At 46.6% G+C, this 23,990-nt stretch overlaps 1 protein-coding gene across 1 annotated transcript; it reads left to right on the forward strand.

The window, feature by feature from the left end:
- The first annotated feature begins 15,461 nt into the window (after nucleotides 1-15,461).
- LOC110079322 (cathepsin L2-like) lies at nucleotides 15,462-22,208 on the forward strand. Its single transcript, XM_072978162.2, has 8 exons — nucleotides 15,462-15,607; nucleotides 15,939-16,067; nucleotides 16,585-16,707; nucleotides 17,511-17,669; nucleotides 18,757-18,981; nucleotides 20,142-20,310; nucleotides 20,730-20,838; nucleotides 21,950-22,208. The coding sequence occupies exons 1-8, from the start codon at nucleotides 15,605-15,607 to the stop codon at nucleotides 22,044-22,046; spliced, it is 1,014 nt and encodes a 337-aa protein (XP_072834263.2). The 5' UTR covers nucleotides 15,462-15,604; the 3' UTR covers nucleotides 22,047-22,208.
- The last annotated feature ends 1,782 nt before the right edge of the window (nucleotides 22,209-23,990 follow it).

A 23,990-nucleotide genomic window follows, 5' to 3' on the forward strand; every position in this document is an offset into this window, starting at 1 on the left:
AGTGTATTTACAAAATATATACAGGATATACATACATACAGCACTTCAGTGGCTCAGTATTCAAACCAGCAGCATGACATGCAGACATCAGTATACAGGAGAAGAGAGAGACTGTACAGTGTGCATTTCTTAAATACAATTCTGGTATCAGTCTGATCCAATCCCGTCTGAGGTGACCTCATGCACACAGGTGTGGCAATCTTCATATTGCAGTGGATTGCATCAGCCAGGGATGAAGGAATGACGTCATCTTATTCTTGTTCTGCACACACACATATTATGTTCAGGCTATATAAAAATTATATACCTTAACAGTGGATATGCCAGAGAGGCTTTGTACTACATGAAGCAGAACGGGGGCCTCAGTTCGGAGAACGACTACCCCTACAAAGCAAGGGTAAAATTGAGGGTCATCTCCCGGACGGACTACTGCACGGCGCTCTCTCTGGGGCTTCCCTTGAGGTGGACCCGGAGACAATTTTAATAGCCAACACTAAACATAGCCTAGTCTCTGGCTCCCTCTGGTGGCCAGTTCTGATTACCTATTTCTAGGGCCTTTTAATATTTTTAACATTTGAATCGGTGCATACAGATCCCGTGGATAAAGGGAACAGGACCTTCTTCCCTGGGGCAACCCACACTCTGCAGGTGCAGCACCTCCCAGGGAGTCTTCCTGGGGCTCCCTCCCAACCTTCAGAAGGTTTCCAGAGAGGCTTGTTACATACAGCACTGATGTTACCTGTCTGTCATGGGTTTGGAGGGAAAGTTCCATCCTATGGGGAGTGGAAGGCGGGACATCAGGAGGAGGGGCTGTACTGTATATATATGTGGAGCGTGTGTGGAGAAGCTGAGAAGGAGCTGAAGAAGAGCTGAGAGAAGAAGCTTGAGTGGGAGTCTGTGTGTCAGACAGGGTACTACTGTGTGTCAGTCAGTACCAACCTGATAGGTTCAGGTGTCTGTAGGGTTAGCCAGAACTGATAGGTTCAGGGTCTGTGCTTTATTTAAAAGTGTTCTGAGTGAACCAAACTGGTGTATGTATGATTGAGACTAAGCCACGTTACTGTATCTTATTCACTTGATCCTTTTATTTTTCCCTGTGTGTTATTAAATAAACCTTATTCCTTTATTTGTTAAAAATCCATCCCTGGTCTGTGTGACTTCTTATAGGGAATGGTTGGTGGCAGCTTAGTGAAACTGTGGCATATCCCAGTAGGTCTGGGGTTTGTCACATTGATTGGTGTCCAGCGTGTGGGATACGACTGGTCCAGTTGTCCAGTGGTACAGCAAAGCCTTGGCAAGTGTGCCCAGAGCAAGGGGGGTCTAGTCAGGGACAATCTGAGGGCGCGTAGGTAATCTTCTAGGTGTACCTCACGGGGAGGTGCGCTAGTGGAAGAACGTGCCAACTGGGGACTAGATTAGGGAGCTCTGAGGCAACCCGTTTTGGCGGGAAAAAGGCTGAGGCAAAACTGTGTAAAGTAGAAGTGATTTAGCCTGCCTGCTGCGAGGCCTAGCAGAGGGGGGTAGACTCTGGCTCGCAACTGTTGCAAGTTAGTGCTGAAGAACAGCAGTAATCTATAGAAAGCTGGTTCTGAGGCAAAAGAAAAAAAAAGTGGTCGCTTTATTTTGAGGCTTGACTTTTGAAAGCAGCCTGTTCTGGGGGGGGGATTATGCCCTTGACTCGAAGCCAAATGGCAGAAATGGGTGAAGTGAAAGACCCCCAGGTTGACCAAGGTTCTGAGGATGAATTTGGCTCAGTGCAAGGTGACAGCACGGGAGAACAGAACCCAGAACTCAGGAAAATGCTCATAGCCCAACAGCATGAACTGAGGATGAGGCAATTTGAAGTGGAGAAAAGATTAGAGAGAGAAAAAATGGAGGAAAGGGAAAGAGAGAAACAAAGGCAATTTGAAATAGAGAGAATGGAAAGAGCAGAAAGATTGGAGAGAGAGAAAATGGCGTTTGAGTTAAGAAAATTGGAACTGATGAATCAGAACAATAATAACAATAGGGATTCTGAGGGAGGCCAATTGTCTAAAGCTGACCTGAAGAAATTCCCTGTGTACCACAAGGGAGATTGTCCTGAAGTGTTCTTTTCCCTAGTGGAAAGAGCGTTTGTGGACTTCTCAGTAAGGGAAACTGAGAAGATGACCATCATGCGATCTTTAATCAGTGGCAGCCTTGCAGAAGTCTATGCAGAGATGCCAGAGGAACTGATGAAAGATTTTGCAGAGTTTAAAAAACTGGTGTTTGCCAGACATGGGATAAATGCGGAACAGCTGAGGCAAAGATTCAGGTCAATCACCAAGAAACCAGAGCAGACTTTTACCCAAGTGGGGGCCCAATTGGTGAGGCTGCTAGAGAAATGGCTATCTCAGGAGGGGACAGAGACCTTTCAGCAGGTCAAAGACTTGATAGCGCTGGAACAGTTCTATTCAGTCCTGCATGGGGAACTGAAATTCCAGGTGAGGGAAAGGGAACCGAAATCTGTGGCAGAAGCAGCCGAGATCGCAGATTTTATTTCCCAAATAAGAAAGCCCTTGGGTGAGGGGAAATCGATGGGGAAACCTAAAGAAATCTACAGCAAGTACTCTCAGGGACCAGGGAAAAGCCAGCAAGGGGGAGGGGCCCATGGTGAAGGGAAGCCCTCAGACATGAAACCAAGACCTCAGATTTTGGAGGGAAAACCAAAACAAGATGAGAAAGACTCAAAATATAGCAGAAAATGTTATTTCTGTCAGGGAAAGGGCCATCTAATCTCAGAGTGTGAGAAATTAAAGCAGCTAAAAGGAATTGTGCCTCAGGATTCGAGTGGAACCAAGCCAAAAGCTGTGTTCTGTGTCCAGAAAGAGCAAAGCTCCTTGTCACTGAGGGAGCCTGTTGCCATGGCTACTCAATCTGGAACAGTTACATCTGCTGATCAGGCTGAGGAAAATGGTCCTCTTGTGGAGGTCAAGCGCTGCTTGCTCGTGAGAACAGATTCTCAGTTGTTTGAAACAGCAGGGGTGGACGTAGGAATACTTGACCATCAGTATCGGGGGCTGAGGGACACTTGTTCCCAGGTGACCCTGTGCCATCCAGATATTATTCCTAGGGAATATATAATCCCAAATGAGAGCATGAAGGTGGCAGGGATTGAGGGGCAGGTGATCTCACTGCCAGTAGCGGAGGTACCTGTGAACTTTCAAGGCTGGAGGGGAGTTTGGCGGCTAGCGATTTCATCGACTCTGCCAGCAGCCGTGCTCGTGGGAAATGACCTGGCTGAACATGTGAAACGGGTGCTAGTGATTACACGTTCACAAGCCACCACGGGGACAGTTCAGGGGGGTAATGATGAGCCAGAGACGGAAGCAGAGGGGAGTTCAGAAGCTGTGGTGGAAACCTTAACCACAGACAGCCGATTTGGCCAAGAGCAAAAGGCAGACGCCACTCTCCAAAAGTGTTTTGAACAGGTGACTGACGCCCAGCTAACACCTGAAACCCCAGTGAGATTTCTAGAGAAAAAGGGGATTTTGTATAGAGAGACCCTGAGGAATATCTCAAAAGGGGGAGATGGGATCAGAAGTCAGCTAGTGGTACCTGAAAAGTATCGCCCCATGATCTTACAAAGGGGGCACTCTGACATGTTTGCTGCGCACTTAGGGGTGAACAAAACACAGCAGAGAATCACACAGAATTTTTACTGGCCTGAAATAGGGAAGCAGATCAAAGAGTTCTGTAAACAATGTGATGTGTGTCAAAGGCAGGGGAATAGCCGCGACAGGACCAAAGCAAAGTTGTGCCCTTTGCCTGTGATTGACACTCCGTTCAAATGCATAGGGGTGGATATTGTGGGACCTTTGCCCAAGGCCACAAAGAGGGGGAACAGGTTCATTCTCACCATTGTGGACCATGCCACGAGGTACCCTGAAGCCATTCCCTTGACTAACATTGAAACTAACACAGTGGCAGATGCCTTGGTGGGGTATATGTCCAGGATGGGATTTGCCTCAGAAATAATCACAGATTTGGGCGCATCGTTCACATCGAAGCTCATGAAACGGTTATGGCAAATCTGTGGAATTAAGCACAAGGAAACCACTGCCTATCACCCTGAAAGTAATGGGTTAACTGAGAAGTTCAATGGGACTCTAATGCGCATGATTAGGGCTTACTTGGCAGAGAATCCAAACAATTGGGACCAGAAGCTGCAATCCCTTTTGTTTGCTTATCGATCAGTGCCACAAGCCAGTACCGGGTTCAGTCCGTTTGAACTTTTATTTGGGAGAAGGGTGAAAGGGCCCCTTGATTTGATCAAACAAAATTGGGAGCAGATCACCCAGGGTGACCCACAAGATGTTGTGACATACATAGACACCTTGAGGAATGACCTAAAGAGAAACCTAGAGCTAGCAGCAGAGACCCTGCAAGCTCAAAAGGTCAGAAAGAAAGCTTGGGATGACCAGGAAGGCAGGGAGAGGCACTTTAACCCAGGGGAGGAAGTGCTTTGGCCTAGGCCCTGCAGAGAGAACAAACTGCAGCTCAAATGGGCAGGACCATATAGGGTCATTTCCAAGATGTCAGACCTGAACTACCTTATAGAGCAGGAGGAGAACCAAGCAAGGAGGGTGGTTTATGTGAATGCCCTAAAACCCTACTACAGAGGGGAACAGAGGGTTTTATTTGCGATAAAAGCAGCTGAGAGTGAGGAAGCTGAATTACCCTTCTGGGAGGGTAGAGGGGAAGTAAAATACAACCCAGAGGAGGTAAAGATCAGTCCTGCACTCACCCAAGACCAGCAGCAAGAATTAAAAATGCTGCTCATTAAATATCAACAGGTGTTTTCCAACAAGCCGGGGATAGTGAAGGGAGTGATGCATCGGATCCACACAGGGGATGCACCCCCGCAGGCAGTATCCCCATACCGAGTAACGGGACCCTATAGGGACAAGGTGCGGAAGGAGCTGGACGAGATGCTTAGGGAGAACATAATCGTCCCCTCTTCTAGTCCTTGGTCCTCTCCGATAGTCCTAGTGGACAAGCCTGATGGGAGCATTAGGTTTTGTGTTGATTACAGGAAATTAAACCGCGTAACCACTCCTGATGCCTACCCAATGCCCAGGCTAGACAACCTGATTGAAACCATAGGGGGTTGTCGGTTCATCTCATCATTGGACCTGGTAAAGGGATATTGGCAATTAAGAATTGATCCCAGGGATCAAGAAAAGACCGCCTTTTGCAGCCCTTTTGGTCTCTATGAGTTTCGAGTCCTGAGCTTTGGTCTCAGAAATGCACCAGCCACATTCCAAAGGCTGATGGACCAGACCTTGGCAGGGCTCAGTGACTTTACTGTGGCCTACATTGACGACATAGGGATCTTCAGTAATACCTGGGAAGATCACCTGAAACACCTGGAGTTAGTGCTGCAGAGGTTAAGTGCAGCAGGGCTAACAGTAAAGGCGAGCAAGTGTCAGCTGGGTAGCCCAGAAATAAAATACTTGGGTCACATGGTAGGGGGAGGAGTGATAAAACCCCTAGAGGCCAAAATAGAAGCCGTTCGTGATTGGCCTAGACCCAACACCAAGAAAAAAGTCAAATCATTTCTTGGGTTGGTAGGCTACTACAGAAAGTTCATCCCGAGGTTTAGCGAGATAGCGGCTCCGCTGACCGATCTGACGAGGAAGAAGGCTGATGACCGCATCCCGTGGACCAGCGACTGTGAGGAGGCGTTCCGGAGGTTGAAGGAGGCGCTCATCAATTATCCAGTGCTGCGTGCTCCAGACTTCGACCGGGAGTTCATCATCTACACCGATGCGTCTAACAGCGGGGTAGGAGCAGTTCTTTGCCAGGAGGATGAGAATGGTGACCAGCATCCAGTGTCCTACCTGAGTAGGAAACTCCAGAAAGGTGAGAGACATTTGGCAACCGTGGAGAAGGAGTGTCTGGCCATAGTCTACGCGATCCAGAAGGCCAAGCCTTACATCTGGGGAAGACATTTTATTCTGTGCACTGACCATTCACCACTGCAATGGTTAAAGACAATGAAAACCCACAATAGCAAACTTATGAGGTGGGCTTTAAACCTGCAAGACTATGACTTTGAAGTGAAGGTGGTCAGAGGGTCAGTGAACTGTGTTGCTGACGCCTTGTCAAGAAGACCTGAAGAATGAAGACGGCGAAAGAAACATGGACTATGTATATATTTTGATGACAAAAAGTCAAATGTGTCTGTTTATTAAACATGTTGGTTTGTATGAATAAAGGTAACTTGATGTATTGTTAATGGTAAATGTTTAAATGCCTAATAGAGTGTAAGTATAAGTAAGTATGGTATTGTATGTTATTATATGACTGTTTTTGTTTGTTTTGGGTCCAGGTTGTTTTTTTGGTGAAAAGCACCTTAGCTTTCCCCCTACAAAACAACTTATAAAGAGGGGAGGTGTTACATACAGCACTGATGTTACCTGTCTGTCATGGGTTTGGAGGGAAAGTTCCATCCTATGGGGAGTGGAAGGCGGGACATCAGGAGGAGGGGCTGTACTGTATATATATGTGGAGCGTGTGTGGAGAAGCTGAGAAGGAGCTGAAGAAGAGCTGAGAGAAGAAGCTTGAGTGGGAGTCTGTGTGTCAGACAGGGTACTACTGTGTGTCAGTCAGTACCAACCTGATAGGTTCAGGTGTCTGTAGGGTTAGCCAGAACTGATAGGTTCAGGGTCTGTGCTTTATTTAAAAGTGTTCTGAGTGAACCAAACTAGTGTATGTATGATTGAGACTAAGCCACGTTACTGTATCTTATTCACTTGATCCTTTTATTTTTCCCTGTGTGTTATTAAATAAACCTTATTCCTTTATTTGTTAAAAATCCATTCCTGGTCTGTGTGACTTCTTATAGGGAATGGTTGGTGGCAGCTTAGTGAAACTGTGGCATATCCCAGTAGGTCTGGGTTTGTCACAAGGCTCTTCGGTCAGGAGGGCTTCCGACGCCACCCTGCCTGAGTTTTCGGTCCTGTCCGCTGCCCCGTCTTTCAAATTATGTTTCTTCTTGCCTCTGATTTTATCTGTTGACTGGTTTTAAAGTTCACTGTTGCCGCGTTTTATTCCCCTGCTGTAAACCGTCCAGAATCATGCTTTGTCCTAACGGCACGCTATACGGATCTGAGAAAGGAAATAAATAATTGAACCAAGGAATCTAGGAGGCTGCTACGATTCCAGTTTCTCAGGACTGGGGAGCTCCAATGCCTCGAGGGAAGCCCTTCAGACGGAAAATCCGAACTCGTGTCTTGTGTCTCCATGCATGAAACTCAACCATGGACCTTTTTCTGCAGGTCGGGAAGTGCCGCAGGAATGTCAGAAAGATTGGGATCAAAATTAAATCGATCGTGCAAGTGCAGCCAAGGAGCGAGAAGGCGCTGGAGTACGCGGTGGCCACCGTTGGCCCCATCTCTGTAGTCACCTCATGTGGTAGCAAAGAGCTGCAATTCTATAAATCAGGTGAGGTTGGTTCCCTTGGAAAGAGGGCCGGGTGGTCTCGGCGAGAACTCCGGGCAGAGTTCAGTTTAGACCTGTAGGGGTTCTATATCAAAAGATATAAACTCTTAATACTAGCAAGATAAAACTCTGTGTGATGCAGGGGCTAGAGGCCAGGATCCAGGAGACCTGGGTTCAAATGCATGTGTTACCCTCAAAATGTACTGTTGTTGATGTTGTGGTGGCTGTGTGCTGTCACACTGCCTCCGACGTCTGCACACGGAGCCTATGGCTTCTTTTATTGAGTTGATCCATCTCACATTGGGTCTTTTTCCTCTTCTCCTGCTGCCTCCCAGCTTGCCCAGGATTACAGTGGAAGAGGAATCGTCCAGATGTTTCCCTCCTTCTTCGCATCACCAGTTGTGCATGGCTTGTAGAACCAGTCGTGCGAAGCACAACTCACTGGGCATGAGAAACCAGTGAGTTTTGGTCAACAGGGTTTCAGCAAATGATTTTTGCAGAAGACCCAGTGCCCGTTAGAGGGTCAAACTGGGATCCGGGAGGCCCAGATTCGGGTTTTCTCCAAGGCCCTTTGGGTGACGTAGTCCGCCCCCCCCCTCTCTCTGGCATACCGGTTCTGGGAATCATGACCCTCCGACCTTCGTTGACGGATGCTCTGATCCCTTATAAGGCAGATGGATGCTTTAATTCATCCCCTGCCCTTTCTCCATTAAGCACAAGGTGGCATCCGTGGGGGTTTGTCCTCACCACAGCCCTGTAAGGTAGGCCAGGGGCGGTCCAAGATCAAGCAGGGAAATCCATGGCTTTTGGGGGAGTCAAGCACAGTCTCCATTACTCCAGCCCTCTAACCACTACACCATCCTGCCTGCAGATGATTATGGTGACTTTTTTCATCTTCTTTTTATTCCACCCTTATTTTTTTTTTCTCTTGCTTCTTCTCATCTTCTCACAGCTACGCTAAAAACTGGGGCATAAAGGGCTGCCTGTATCTGCTGAAAGGATCCAACCAGTGCGGCATAGCCAACAGAGCGAACTACCCCGTGTGACCCCCCCGCCCTCGGAGGGAGTAGGGCGGCCGGATCTCTCCTTCCAGATCCTTCTTTTGCCTCCGGTAGCTGTTCCCTCTCTCTCCTCCCCCTCCGTCCGCTGAGCTCAAATGGACCCCCTGCCCTAAAATTTAGAGAACGGCTTCTTCAAGGTGCTTCCTGAACAATAAACAGCTGTATTTGCGTTGAAAGAGTTTTCGTTGCTGATTATTTAATGCTCTAACTCTGTTTTAACGTGTTTCCCTTTACGCTGCCATCGGTTCACATGGCAGAAGCGCAAGACGGGAATATACGTGGATGCACCCGGCATCCATGAAATAAAGGAATGGAAGGAGAGATTGTCATTTTAAAGCTTTTCAGGCAGACTCTGAATATTTAATTTTTGTTTGCTAATTCCATTTAATTTGTTTAATTCCATTACCCCCCCCCCGGCCCCTCTAGTGGCCAGGCCACTCCTCTGGGGCAGCTTAAAAAAACAAATCACATCCGCAACATAAACTAACGTTCAAAAATAAACAACCATGAAGACATGAGATAACAGAGCAGACCAAACTCCGACTTCAATTAAATCTGTGACAGAATTCAGAACGGTGAGAGACCAAGCATTCAATCATAAGAACCCAGGTCATCAGCAATTAGGGAGACTAGACGAAAACAAAAACAAAAAATCAAATTAATTAATTAATTTATTAATTATTAAGGCGGGGCAGAAGTATTGCACAGTTTTCAATTTCTGGTAAAATTCTTCTATTTCTATGCGGCAGAAGGACAGAGCTCCACAGTGGAGAATCGTTACAGATCATCCACTGGCACTTACAGTCTCAGGAGCTCATTTTGAGACATTAGTAGGAGAAAGAACCAAAAAAATTTTTTAAATTTAATTACAGTTGCTTGAAGTTACAGACTTTTCAAGCTTGTCACGCAGGCTCGGGTCACCCAAGGTGGTCTTCCCCGGTCCCGTCTTCAAAGCCAAATTTGCCAGAAAATGGAGGGCAAACGGCCCATCTGCGGCCGAGGGGATGGAAACCAGAGAAGGTGTCCACCTGGAATGCCAGCTCAGCACCCAATGTTTCTTTGAGCACAAGATGCGAAATACTCTCGCCGTGGTGTGGGTTCATGAGATAAGAGTCAGGAGTTTTAGGTCACCTAGATTTTTTTAAAAAATGATGAATAGACTCATCTTTGGATGATGAGGGCCGCTCTCTGCGCATGCACAGAGAGGTGGGTGCTCATCCCAAAAGGGATGACATCTAGCTGGTCGTTTTTAGTTTTTTTTTTTTTCTTATAACACACCAGCTCGGCCACTGTTTGCAAAGTCTGAACCTTTTGGGAAGGGCGACAGAGTGAGAAAGAGCGAAAGGAAGCCCAATGAGGGGGGGAAAAAGGATCATGAAGATTTTAATGATGGAGTTGCTTCTTTCATGGCCTTGATCTTTATTTTTTTTCTCTGCAGAAAAGCAGGAGAAAGGGAGTCTGGCAAACCGCTCGGAATCAAGTTTGCCTTTCCTAGAAAACCTAGCCCTCAATGAATAGCATTCTCTCCCCACGGCCGTTTCTCACCCTCTTGCGGTTTCCTGTTCTAACACGGTCGTGCTCTCTGTACGACATTCAGCATTTTTAAAATCTCTAAAAACCCTTTTGAGTGCCAGACTCGGAAATGGACCTGGAAAACCTCACAACTGTTGGGTCTAAATAGTCCGCCCGTCTATCTTCCTCCCTCCCTCCCTCCCTCCCTCTCTCTGCACACACAGTGTCCATCTGAAAAGGCAAAAGCGTATAGCCGGATCAAAAGGCACGCTTAAATAGCAAAGCCTACTTCTTCACCAATTCATTATCCACCAAACAGGCTTAGATACATCTCCTGAAGCACGGGCTTCCCGATTTCCCGCTTCAGAGATGTTGGGAGAGAAATGGATTTCCCCCAGCGTTAGGATGTGGTTGTTCATGATCTCTTTTGCAAATGAGTAAAGGCAATTAAGAGCTATCAGCTTTACAAAAGACCTGTTCCTTGGTATGGCCTGACCAAGCTGTGCTTCTGGGTTCTCCTTTTTTAAAAAAAGGAATGGCTAAAGGGGGGGCTTTCCTGAGAAGTAGCTGGACTTCCAAATTTAGACTTCCATCCGTGCTTTTAATTAGAATCAGCAGTGACTTGTTACGCCTTAAAAGAGAAATAAATGGAATAAATAAATAAAAATAGAAGAACTGAACAAACACATTTTCCTTCCTAAAAGCATTTTTGGGGCTCTGAGATCTCGAAAGGGGGGCCTTCTCTCAGTCCTGCCACCTTCACAGCATGTTGGGTGGAAATTTCTGTGTGTGAGAGAGAGAAGGGTTTTGGTGGCCCTTTCTAACCTGGGGAACTCCCTCCCACTGGAAATTAGACTGACTTCCCTCTCCGGCTATCTTTCTACAAGCAGGAAAAGCCATCCTTAATGCATTAAAAAAAAGGAAACATGTTTATGTGCTCCATGTCCAAAATTAAAAAATATGTGTGAATATCTTTTTAGGCTCTTAAAATGTCATAACCAGGACAGACAGACAGACAGACAGACAGACAGACAGACAGACAGACAGACAGACAGATAGATAGATAGATAGATAGATAGATAGATAGATAGATAGATAGATAGATAGATAGATAGATAGATAGATAGATAGATAGATAGATAGATAGATAGATCGATGGAAAATCTGTATCTCGATGGAAGCGGACAAAGCCCAGATAAGATGGGTGAAAGCTTTCCAAGAAGGTGGCTGGACTGTGTGTGTGTGTGTGTGTGTGTTTAAAGCCATGACAAACAGTTGGCTTCACGACTGTGGCTAGATCTCATCAAGGTCCAGCGTTGGAACCACAAAGGGATGTGGTTTAAGGTTTTGGGGAGGATTCTTGCTGGCTAGTGAACAATCTTGATGTCAATTTCAAGATATGGGAGGAACAGGCTCTGTCTCAGACTAACTGGTTTGCATGTTTGTTTGCACGCTAACTCCTCAGAGGGGTTGGTTTTTCACGGCCTAGAGAAAACTCTGCCCTCGTTTCTTCCCTTCTCCTCCTCAGGCATTTCGAGGAGACTCCGTTTGGTCTCAGACCCTTTTTTCACCTTGGAAGAGGCTAGATCTCCAGGCAGGATCTCTGAACCCTGGAGATCCATTCCCAGCCATGTGGGCTGAGGAAACAAACCTTAATTTTTTTTACTAATTTCCTTTCTATCCACTTTAAGCCCAAGGAGTGCCTCTTTTAGAAATTGACTTTTAAGTGAGTAAAACACACCAAAACCTTTTATACTTAAAGATCGGCTCCTGAATCTTTATTTCCTAAAGTGCCAGGCTTTGGAGACGGTGGATACCCAGAACAATCGGGCAAACAAGGGGACTTGAGTCGCTCCTTCCCATGTTAACGAGATGGCCTTCCGATGTGCATTTGACGGAAACTTGACGCAAACTCTCAACCGGTTCTGAGTTCAAGAAGATAAACCTCAGGCCAAGGAGCGATCTTTCCCCGAGATGACATTTGGTAACCGAGATAGAATGCATTTTAGAAAAAAAGAGGAAACGACTCAGCCGCCTTTACTGATAAAAAAACGTTGTTTCCTGACAGGGCCACGCATGCTTCTCTCTGACCCCTTGGTGAGCCTGTGCTCGGAATGATGACCCTCACACCCTCCTTAATAAAGATGTGGGTATTAATAATCGTAAACGAATATAACTATCCCCATGGCAGCTGCACCTCATGCGGGGCTGGCCCCCCAGAACCCATCCCACTTGTGCCTCCAAGTGCGAATAGTGCCAGCCGGGGACGTAGCTTCGCTTTCGCCCAGCTCGGCTGGCTACTCCACAGCCATCCGGGGAGACTCGTCCCCCCGCCCCCCTGCCCATATTGATTTACAAATACAGTACGAACATCTGCCTCTCTAATCCTTAACGAATCTTCTGAAGGGTGAATTGGTCCCGTTGATACGTGGCCTTTTCCCCATTGAGAGGAAGACTTTTCTGGGGTCCCTAAACTGGGATGTGTCTGTATTAATAGATTCAGGACGTCCCTAAAATGCCATAAACAGGAAAGCTTTCAAAACTTTTAGGATGTTTCATCAGGCTGGGAAGAGAAGAACTTAGATACATATCATTTTCCTCTCATGGGCTGTAGACTTGTTAGTGAAACACACAGAAAGACACGGAAGCCCTCCATTAAAGAAGAAAATCTATTTCTTGACAACTGGGAGGGATAAGATGGGCTGATGCGGCTGCCGCCAGCGAGCTGTTTTGATTTTTCTCCTTCCCAGAGGCACCCAGAAACATGGCAACCCCCGCAAGAGAAAATCTGGAAATCACATTTAGTGGTACGATGGACGGACGGACGGATGGACGGACGGACGGTGGTTCCATGTCTCTGTAGACGGTGGCATGCCAGTAACTCCATAAATTCTTTGTGGATCTGTATTGTAGCATATCATTCTCATCTCACGGAGAGCAGAGGCTCCCAGAAACATGGTAACCCTTACAACAGAAAATCTGCAGATTAAATTTGTAGATGGATGGATGGAAATTCTAGGTCACACATTTGTTTCCGTTATGTGATGCTTTCAAAGTGCCTATGTTGTTCAAGAAGATGTTCATTATCTTCACCCACCAAGTTTTCTTGCCCTAGCAGGATTTGAATGCAGGTCTCTTAATCCTGGTTGGAGAGCCAATCCACTAAACCATCCTGACTAGAAACAGAGGTAGGTGGACTGTTTCATGGAGTGCTAACAAAGCGGTGTGGTCTTAAGAGATGAATGTTGTGGTTTTTAAGGTGCCGGGCCCCTCCATTCCGCGGCAATTTCTAGGCCATCACTCATTCCAGTCGTACAGTTTTAAGCCGGAATCATAGTTTGTCGAACAATACATCGCCGTTTTAATGAACAATTCTTCCCCCATTTGAAATCATCTTATCTACATCGGGAGAGCTGCTTCGTATCTATTAGGCCACTTGATGTAAACCAGGTGCATGTCAGATGGATCTTTGGGGGGGGGGGATAAAGGAGTTTAAACCCCTTGGCTGCCTTAGTCATGTATGAAGCAGCATCGATGATGAAGAGGAAGACGTTTCCCCTTTTTTACACCAGCCAGCCAGAGGAGTTTCACAAACTTATCAAAGACCATAACAACAGTGGAATTGTTTAGTTTTGTAGAATTTTACATCTTAGAATAAACACCTTGCCAGGCTCATTAGAGTGCTAATAAATACATTACTGTAGTTCCATATTGTCTGTTTACATTGCTTGCATCTATTGAAACCACACAGGATTCCCTCGGTCGCGGCAGGCGAGTACAGTATTTTACAGCCTTCTGAGGATCGATCCATCTCACCTCATTTGCTGGCTCGTCCGGAGGGTTGCCAACAACGAAACGGTGACCAAAATATAATGCTTACTACAAAATTAGGCATAAATATGACATAACTAACATGTTAAAAAAAAAGTCAAAAGATGACTTTCCAGGCAAAATAAAAACGATATACTCCTGACCAGATTACTCATCATAAATGTGTTTAAACTTACTTGTAAGTTCAAATACTGTATAGGTTGCGGGAGGGGGATGACATGTCATATAAATCTTTTGTTGAATCAAAAGGTCTCCGTTTGTTGACACGAGCCTCTGAATTTCTCCCAACTGCATTGAATTATAACGTTTGTGTTCTCATTTGTATCTGATTAAAAAAATAATTGTGAGATGTTTCGAATGCCATGTTTGGGAGCAAGGTGAAAGGATAAACTAATTGATCGACAGATTAGTGAATTGATTTGTTTGATTGATTAGCTGCTTTAGGTGGCGAGGGCCAGAGAAAGCTATAAAGCTTTCCAGGAAGGTTAAGCCGTGGGAGTTAAGCTGTGAGGAACAAACAACGTCAGGAACGTGGCTAGATCTCAGCGAGGTCCAGCCTCCGACCCACAAGCGATGTGGCTCAAGCTTCGATGGGGTTTATTTGCGTTCACTCAAGATAATCGCAGGCAAAGCAGCGATCTTTCCCCGAGATGACATTTGGTATCAAGAAATGACGCAAATTGGGTTCGTTTTAGAAAAAGAGCAGGCGGCTCGGCCGCCTTGTCTGATAAAAAGCTTTATCGGGTGGGACGATTCATGTGCCACTTTTTCTCTGAACCCCCCGGTGAGCCGGTGCTGGAAATCAGGACCTTCTCCCCCTCCTTAGCGAATCTTCTGAAGATTCGTTAAGACACAGAAGCCCTTCTGGATCTTAGAAGAGACAGTTAGAAACATGGCAACATCCGCAAGGAAAAAAAAACTAAAAACGGCAATTCTTAGTAGACTGGATGGATGGATGGTGGTTCGATGCCTCTGTGGAAGGTGGTGTGCCTGTTAACTCCATAAATCTTTTGTGCCTATGTATTATAGCATGCAATTCCCATCCAACTGGGAGCAGAGGCCCCCAGAAACATGGCAAGCCCCACTGAGTAATCCTGCATCCCCTCTTAGTCCCGATCAAGGGAGACTCCCCGAAACAAATCTGAGGATACCGTAGAACAAAACGCACGTCAATCCCATTGACTCAGCGGCTCTCCTCTCGTGGACCTGAGCCACTGAATTTAACCCCATGATACTGATTTATAACTTTTGTGTTCGTTGTATACTTCTTGGTGTGAAGCTTCAAATGTCAATGCCCAATTTGGGAGAAAGGTGAAAGTCGATTGGTCGACTAATTAATCAACCTGATTGCCCAAGTGGGTCAAGGCCAGAAAAAGATCTAACGCTTTCAGGGAAAGTGGCCGGATGGAGGGAGTTAAGCGACACGACAAACATCTGACCTCAGGCAAGTGGCTAGATCTCAGCGAGGTCTAGGGCTGGACCCACAAGTGATGTGGTGTAAGCTTTTGGGGAAGGTTCTGAGTTCAGGAAGATAACCTCAGGCAAATGAGCGATCTTTCCCCGAGATGACCTTTGGTACCAAGAAATGATGCAAACGGGATTCATTGGAAAAAAAAAAGAGGGAGGGACTCGGCCGTCTTTGCCCTATAAAAGGGACCTCCTGGTCTCCCCGATCAGACGCTTCCCTTGGAGGTCCGGAGGAAGAACCTTTAAGCAATTAAGGACCCCCGTTCTTCATGGTAAGGTCTATCATCCGTTTATTTTCTCCAGGTGAGGTAGAAAGAGACCTGATCCTTCCAGGTGAAATGTTGGGTGGGTAGTCATAATGATGATGATGATGATGATGTGCCCTCAAGTCAATTCTGACAAGTTAGGGGACAAGATCACTTAAAGGAATGTGTGCTAGCAGATGCACCCTCGAGCTGAAATTCAAACGATCATGGATTTGCAGGAGGGCGTTGGGGGGAAATCAGGCCTCTCTGGCTATCGGGGTTGGGAAGATGAGTCATCGGGGGCTCCAGGTAAAGGATTCTGCCCCGAATCCTGATGGGCTCCTGCTGCTTTCTGCAGGTGAAGATGATGCCCTTCCTGGGGCCGTCTGTGCTGGTGGTGCTCCTGAGGGTGTCAGCAGCCCTGGATCCGGCCCTGGACACAGCCTGGGAGGACTGGAAGAGTCTCCACGGGAAAGCATACCTGGAGGTGAGCTCCCCACCCTGGCCCCACCGTCAAGCCTGGGAAGTCCAGAGGTTGGACTACACTGCCCATCATCCCCAGACAAAACATGAGGCCTGCTTTTCCCCTTCCTCCTTTACAAAGGAGACCTCCATACTGTGGAGAAACTGTAGAGCAACAGGTACTCTCTAACTACGATACCCATCATCCCTGCCAGCTGCACCATGTCACCTGGAACTGATGGGCACTGGAGTCCAACGCCATCCGCAGAACCCCTGAGCTTCCCTGAGCCCTATTTTATTGGGAAGGAAGTGGATTTATAGGTATATAAGAAGGCCTGCCTTAGAATCACAGGGGGATAGAAAGGGACCCCCCAGGGTCATCTAGACAGACCCCCCTCATCAATGCTGGGCGTCCACAGCTAAGGCTTCCCTCTCAGCTGGTTTATTGGGGTTGCTCTGTGCCTTCAAGTTGCTTCCGAGTTATTTTTGTTCCTTTAAAATCCATCCTCGTGTTTGAGCTTAATCCGGTTTCTTCCTGGCAGGGGGAAGAGTTTTCCCGCAGAGCCATCTGGGAAGAGAACCTGAGGATGATTGAGCAGCATAACTGGGAGGCCTCCCAGGGGAAACACACCTACCGGCTGGGCATGAACCACTTTGGCGACCTGGTGAGCACCCCCGATCTTGCACAAAGACCCCCTTTTCCTGCTCAGGAAATTATGGTTCACGTCCATGTTGATGCTTCCGACTCCACTCGCTTGATGGTTATTCTAGTTAGTTTAGAGTCAAAGTATCCGTGGCTTTTGTTTTTATCTAAGCCACAGAGGTGAGACGTCGGGACCGCTTTGCAGGGGTGTAAGCAGAGTTTGCATGGCTGCTATTTAATTGACTCCAAAGTATTTTGGCCCAACTTCTTAAGAACTGAAAAGGATGATAGAGGGCCGTACGTAAAATAAATAACACAGAGCAGCCTCTGTCTGCAGCTTGCTGTCTAAAAGGTGGCAACTCATAACCTTCTTCACGAAAACTTTGGGGTAAAAACATTTTAAACAGAGAAACAAAGCAGTAGGACAATGGCCAACTTTTCTCTACTGAGTGAGGCCTTGTCGTAGAGAGGGCCCCTCAAGGTCATTTAGCCCACCCCTTGCGCTATGTGGAAATCTTGTAATGCCAGCAGAGCCAGAAGAGACCGCTTCTGCTTCCATTTTTCCAGCAAAGAAGGATTGAGACCATTCCCCATCTCCTTGGGTAGACTGCCCTCCCTCTGAGGATGATGGTTTCTGTAATGCTGGACCCAAACCCACCCGTCCCCTCCCCCTCGGGCCCTCTTGGGTTCCCCCCCTGCCCCCAAAATGCCAGGCTTGGCCGTCTCCTCCTCCCGGGTTCTCCGGAGGGGCAGAAGCCGGCGCTCGCCAGGGCGAACAGAAACAGGGAGACTGGCGACCCACCTCTGCTTCTTTCCCCTTTCCAGACAAACGAGGAGTTCAACCAGAGGATGAGCTGCCTCCTGCCCGACCAGGTCAGACCAGCTGAAGGGAACGTGAGTTGGTTCCACACATCGGCCAACGAACAGGTCCCCAAAAGTGTGGACTGGCGGAAGGAAGGTTACGTCACGCGGGTGAAGGACCAGGTGAGTCCGGGAGATATTCCCATTAAAGCTAAAGAGATAAACTCTGCAAAGGGTCTTTGTGAGATGCTCTCTAGTGCTTCACCACTTGAAGGATGAACGACCTATGGAGTATCGACCTTCAAAACACCCTGTTCTTCTTTGTCCTGCTCAGGTTTTGCAAAATGAAAGCCTGTGGCTTCCTTTAAGAGAGTCGGTCCATCGCACCATAAATTACAAGATTAAAAAACAAACAGTAAGAAATTAAAACCCATTAACTAATCATACAATACCAGTGTTTAAAAATCCATCCATCCATCCTTTGTTAAAACAAATTATTACCCTATGAAGAATTAATGGATTTTATTTTCTTACTGTTTGCGTTAATTAATTAATAAAAGAGCAAAATATCAGGATTTCAAAAATATTATTGGGAGAAAAAAAGAAGTGACTCAGTCATGGTTATGACGTCTTATGCAACTACAAATACAACAATAATTAAAACCCAGTAATTAATTTATAATAATAATTGTAAATCATTTAAAAACATTTAAAGCATACTTTAAAAAAGCAACCACACCCAGATAAACCAGCCTCCAGGGGCTCAGCCCTCTTCAGCCCCCAATGGATTAATAATTTAATAATTATTAAAAACTTTATCAATTAATTATATTACAATTATAAAAACTCCATTGGTTATACAATAATAATAGTTATTCAACTAATTCATGATATAAGAAGAATTAAAACTCCATTAAGTGTACAATAAGAATTGAAACCCCATTAAGTTTACAATAAGAATTTAAATTGTATTAATTAATTACACAATAATAATTAAACCTATGAATTCATCCTATCCTAATTATTCAAAACATGGAGGGACCTTAGAAGCACCTTTAGAAAAAAAAATATAAAACCAGCGTCCGGGGACTCAGATCAGAGTCTGGACCTCGGGAGCCGCTCGGCTTCTCAAGGGATCCTTCCTGGTTGTCTGGATTTGGACCCTTCAGAGCGAATTTCGGATCCTTTCTGGCTGAGCCGGATCTCAGCTTGTTCACGAGAGGTTCCTGGTTTCTAATTTTTTCCTCCTCATTTTTATTTCCTTCCACAGGGTCAATGTGGGTCCTGCTGGGCCTTCAGCGCCACGGGGGCTCTGGAAAACTTGCATTTCAAGAAAACCGGCCAACGGGTCTCCTTGAGCGAGCAGAACCTCGTGGATTGCTCGTGGAATCAGGGCAACCGCGGTTGTCAAGGGGGATGGCCCTGGGAGGCTTTCGAATACGTCCGCCAGAACAGGGGCCTCAGTTCGGAGCAGAACTACCCCTACAGCGGAAAGGTGAAAGACCCGAGGATCTCTGTGAATCTTTACGGCACAGGTGGATTGGAGGATGAGCATCAGGATAGGGTCCCTTTGGGGCTGCGCACCAAGAGGGACGTCCCTGCGAAGTAGGCCAGGCCAGCCCCTCCCCCTTCCTGGACCTTTCTGGGCATGCCTGGAAGAGGCCTTCATGATGGCAAAGGTATCAAGGTAGGGTTGCCAGATACACGGGTACTAAAAGGAGGACATAGAAAGACAAAAAGGAGGATAAAGGAGGACATATTGAATGTTTCATTTGAATCATTCCAGATTAAACCCACAATCAATACAATTTTATTACAATAGCTGCCAATAAATATCTCTTAGTGAACCGACCAAGAAACAGTCATGTTAAAAATTAAAAATAAATTCAATGGAGGCTTTTTTTCAAAATACCAGGGATGGGCGGGCAGGTAGGGGTGGGGAAAGGCAGGAGGAAGGCGGTCCTTCCACCTCTCCCCCTCCCATCCAAAATTATAACATAAAATATACAAAAGCCTGACATTTTAAAGGTTTTTATCTTTGCCTGCCTGATGGAGGACATTAGGCTAAAACGGAAGACATGTCCTCCTTTTGCATGACATCTGGCAACCCTATATCAAGGTATCTTCGACCATCTTGATTTCCTTCAGAGTTGTTGGGTTGTACTTCCCATCATCCTTCTCTTTGGCTGATGGGAGTTGTTGTCGGTGGTGGAGGTGGGGGACCGCTGTCCTAGGCAAGGGGCAGGCAGGGAGACCGATCCTTCCTGCTCCTTCTAAGCGTGGAGGATGGGATAACGTGTCATTCGTCCCAGAGAATCCACAGATAGCCTCTCGTTAAAACAGGGGGTTCCTTACGAGTTAAAGGAGGGCTGATTGTCATGGCGAAAAAAAGGAAAGCGTGGCTCACCCCCTGGGCCTTGACAGTGAGCCAGCTTTCTTCTGCGGCAGGACGTCGGGAGGGGAGCCCAAGCGTTGCGTCCCAGCGTGTGCTCGGGCACGAGGTTCTGCCGGAGTCGTGTCTCTAGAACATCAGCAGGATTTCAGTTTCTAAAGACCGGCTCTCTCGGGCCACCCCGGGGATCCCTTTAGATGAGAGATCTGAATGTGATGATTCCGTATCCCTGGGCAAGAAATTCAAATCTGAGTCTTTTTCAGGATGACCAAAGGTGTCGTTCCAAGCGCGAGAACGCCGTGGGCCAATGTGCGTTGGTGAAGCGTGTGAAGTTGGGGGACGAGAAGGCGCTGGAGGAAGCCGTGGCCACTGTTGGCCCCGTGGCTGTGGGCATCGACGCCAGGTCTTCGGGGTTCCAGTTCTATAAATCAGGTGAGGTTCGCTTCAACGGAGGGCCGGGTCATCTCAGGGAGAACTCCAGGGCACCCCGAGAAGAATGGGATGGGGAACCGCTTCTCGACCTGGAAAACCCTAAAAAAAAGGGTTACCGTAAGTCAGAATTAACTTTACAGTTCATGGCTGATATTAATAACAAGAACTCAACAGAGCCATAAACTTGCTCCAGCGGTTTATAAATGGTAATGGCCAATGGCTGTTACTTCCAAAGTCGCAGCTTGAATTCCCAGTCTCGGGCCCGTGGTGCAGCTTGGCGTACGACCGGGAATGAGAGCAGCCCTTAATTCATCAATAGCAGTTTGTTGTTAGGGCTGATTCTGTCACACTGGAGTGTGACTCTCCAGTAGGAAAATTGCCATTATGTCATGCCATCATCTTTTCCATTTTCCACCCAGGAATCTTGTCATGCACTTGGGGGGGTGACAGGCTGAACCATGCCGTGCTGGCGGTCGGCTACAACAAGATGGGCAACAAAGGGAAAGATTACTGGATTCTGAAAAACAGGTGAGACGGCGCCCAGGCCGGTCAAGTGGATGGGGGTCCCCGGATACGAAAGTGTCGCGGAGGGGACCTGGGGATAAGCCAGGGCTGGCCGGAAAACCCGGGAGTTTTAGTCACAAGGATTTTGACCATGGGTTGTTTTATTATTATTATTATTATTATTATTATTATTATTATTATTATTATTATTATTATTATTATTATTATTATTATTATTATTATTATTATTATTATTATTATTATTATTTTGCATAACACCCAGTGCTGGTTAGAGGGTCAGACCAGGATTCGGGAGACCCGGAGTCTGGTGCTCACCACCAAATTCACTGGGTGACACAGTGGGTTTCTCCGTCTCCCTGGTAAACCAGTGCCAGGAATCGTAATCCTCTAACCATCTTTGGCTAATGTTCTCGTGTGTTATTTTATGCAGTTTATTCTATTTATACACTGCCTTTTCTCCCTGAAGAGCCAGGGAGCATCCATGGGGCTTGTCCTCCCTACTGTAGGTTGCAGAGTTTTGAATTTTGGTGAAATTCCTCTAGCGGCCCATCAGATGCCCAGAGGATTGCAGAGCAGAATAGCTTCAAGTTCTCCCCATATTAGCCCACCCCTTGTCTTCTCATAAGCTGGCACTTAACAGTCTCCGTCACTCCTTCTGAGACGTGAGGTGAACAAGAAGCTTCGCTGGCTTCCAGTTCTGATCCAGCAGCAAACACAGAACGTGGCTGCTTTCAGCCACAAGCCCCCCCCCCCATGAAGCTCACTGCTTCCAGCAGGCTACAGAAAGGGGGAAAGCTCAAAAGGAGAGAGGCGGGGCTCCCTTTGAATGAGAGGGCAGAGAGATTGATTGGTTGCTGCTGGAGAGATTGACAGGCAGCCCAGTCCAACCTGCTAAAGGCAGCATGCGAGGTTGCAATAACTCCAACTTTTTTCCTTCTCCACCACCCTTTAAAGCAGGCCAGGCTGAGAAAGAAGGAGAGGACCAACGTCCACCAGGGAACTCCACGGGTTTGTGGGGACTCCAGCCATCTATCCACTGCTCCCTCCTGCCTTGGGAGGGTCATGAATGATGATTTCTTCTTTTTCTCTGCTTATTCTTCCTGTCCCCCCACAGCTGGTCTGAATACTGGGGAGACAAAGGCTACCTGTATCTGGAGAAAGGATCCAACCACTGCGGTGTAGCCAACGACGCAAGCTACCCTGTCTTGTAACCACCCCCACCCCCGGACGGTGTGGGGTGGCCGGATCTCTTCTTCCAGAACATTCTGTTGCCCGGCTTCAGACCATCCCACCCACTCTTTGGAAATGTGCCCATAAATACCAAGTTGCTTCTGGCTGAACAATAAACTGATCTGATTTCAAAGTTTTCGTCACTGATTATCTCATGCTCTGTCTGTCCTTTTTAACCCGTTTTCCTTTCCTTCGACTCTCATCACAGAAGTGCAAAATAGGGTATTCCTGGAGGCACCTGGATTAAATTAAATAAATGAATGTATTGTCTAAAAATATAAGAGAACACCAGGAAGGGACCTGGAGAAATCCTTAGGGTTACTCTATCCAAAAATGCACATTTATTTAGATCTTAGTAGGATGGGGGGGGGGGGAATTGGCCTGATTTTCTTTCCAGCCTGATTCACGGCAATTTATGGGTCTAATAAAGTTATTAACACAGACACAAACACTGGTTTTTTTCTGCCGTGTCTGCAAACAGTATTCAGACCCACCACAAAAATACAACAAATGTTATGGTCAGCAAAGGACAGAAGGGACCCCCTCACCACTGCAGGAGTATACCGGATATCTTGCAGTTGTGGACAGGTATATATTGGAACCACAAAATGCAGCATTCACACCAAAATCAAAGAACATGAGAGACACTGCAGTTTAAAAAAAAACAAAAATCAGCAGTAGCTGAACATGCCCTAAAACAAGCTGGACATGAAATTCTTTTTCAAAATGCTGAAGTACTGGACAACACCAGTAATCATTATGTTAGACTGCACATGGAAGCCATTTAAATCCATAAACACCAGCAGAGCTTCAAGAAAAAAAGAGGAAAGTCTAAAACTTAATACGACCTGGCTGCCAGCACTGGAAAATACAGCATGCAAAAAGGTCAATGAACTCTACCCAGCCACAAGGACCGGGGATCATTGCACACAAAAGACCAGCTAGAGATACCCATCAATCACAGTGACAGATAATCTCTCCCCCCTTATCACAACAATACATCCACAACAACAACAACAAGAACACCACATGGATCACCATCATCACCCCATCCCCTGAAAAGGACAAAAGCTGTTCCCACAGCTATAAATACTCAACCACCCAACAAACAGCAACAGAGCATGAACAGAGTTCCTACTCCTGTTCCTCTGACGATGCCCGCCACAGAGACTGGCGAAACATCAGGAAGAACAACCTTCAGAACACGGCCAAAGAGCCCGAAAAACCCACAACAACCAAGGCCATGAATTATTTGTAGCTCTTTATTGTTGCCTCTAACTCCCATTTAAGAAGGAGCAGAGTCACCCAGAAACATGGCAAACTCCAGCAAACCTGGGGATGAAATGATTAAATTTAGTGGGTGGATGGATGGATGGATGGATCTCTGTCATCAGTTTTCTTCCATGACAGGGTCTCAAACAGAGACTCCCGGAATCGACTCTGAATACAGTGGACCCTCGACTTACAGACTTTTCGAGTTACAGACTTCTCTGGCCACAAAATTTAGATTCGACTTGCAGCCGGAGAATCGACTTACAGACCAGAAAAAAAACAAAATGGAACAAAAATAGAATAAAAACTGCCAGTTATGGGATTAATCAGTTTTCAATGCATTGTAGGTCAATGGAGTTTCAACCTACAGACTTTTCGACTTGCAGCCACCATTCCAATACGGATTAATTCTGTAAGTAGAGGGTCCACTGTATAGACCAAAATGGATGTTTATCCCCCTTTCCCCTCCTCCTTCGCTCTCATTTCCTCTCCTAGAAGTTCAAGGGATTTGACGGCTCTCTCCTCTCGTTGACCTGAGCCCCTGAATTGAGCCTTATTGGATTGAATTAGCACGTTTGCGTTCACAGTTGTATCTGAATATTTTTATTTTAAGTCTTGCTGTGACTCTTCCAAGCTCATGTTTGGGAGAAAGG

Source organism: Pogona vitticeps, chromosome 7 (assembly GCF_051106095.1).
Source record: "Pogona vitticeps strain Pit_001003342236 chromosome 7, PviZW2.1, whole genome shotgun sequence".
NCBI classification, from domain to species: Eukaryota; Metazoa; Chordata; class Lepidosauria; order Squamata; family Agamidae; genus Pogona; species Pogona vitticeps.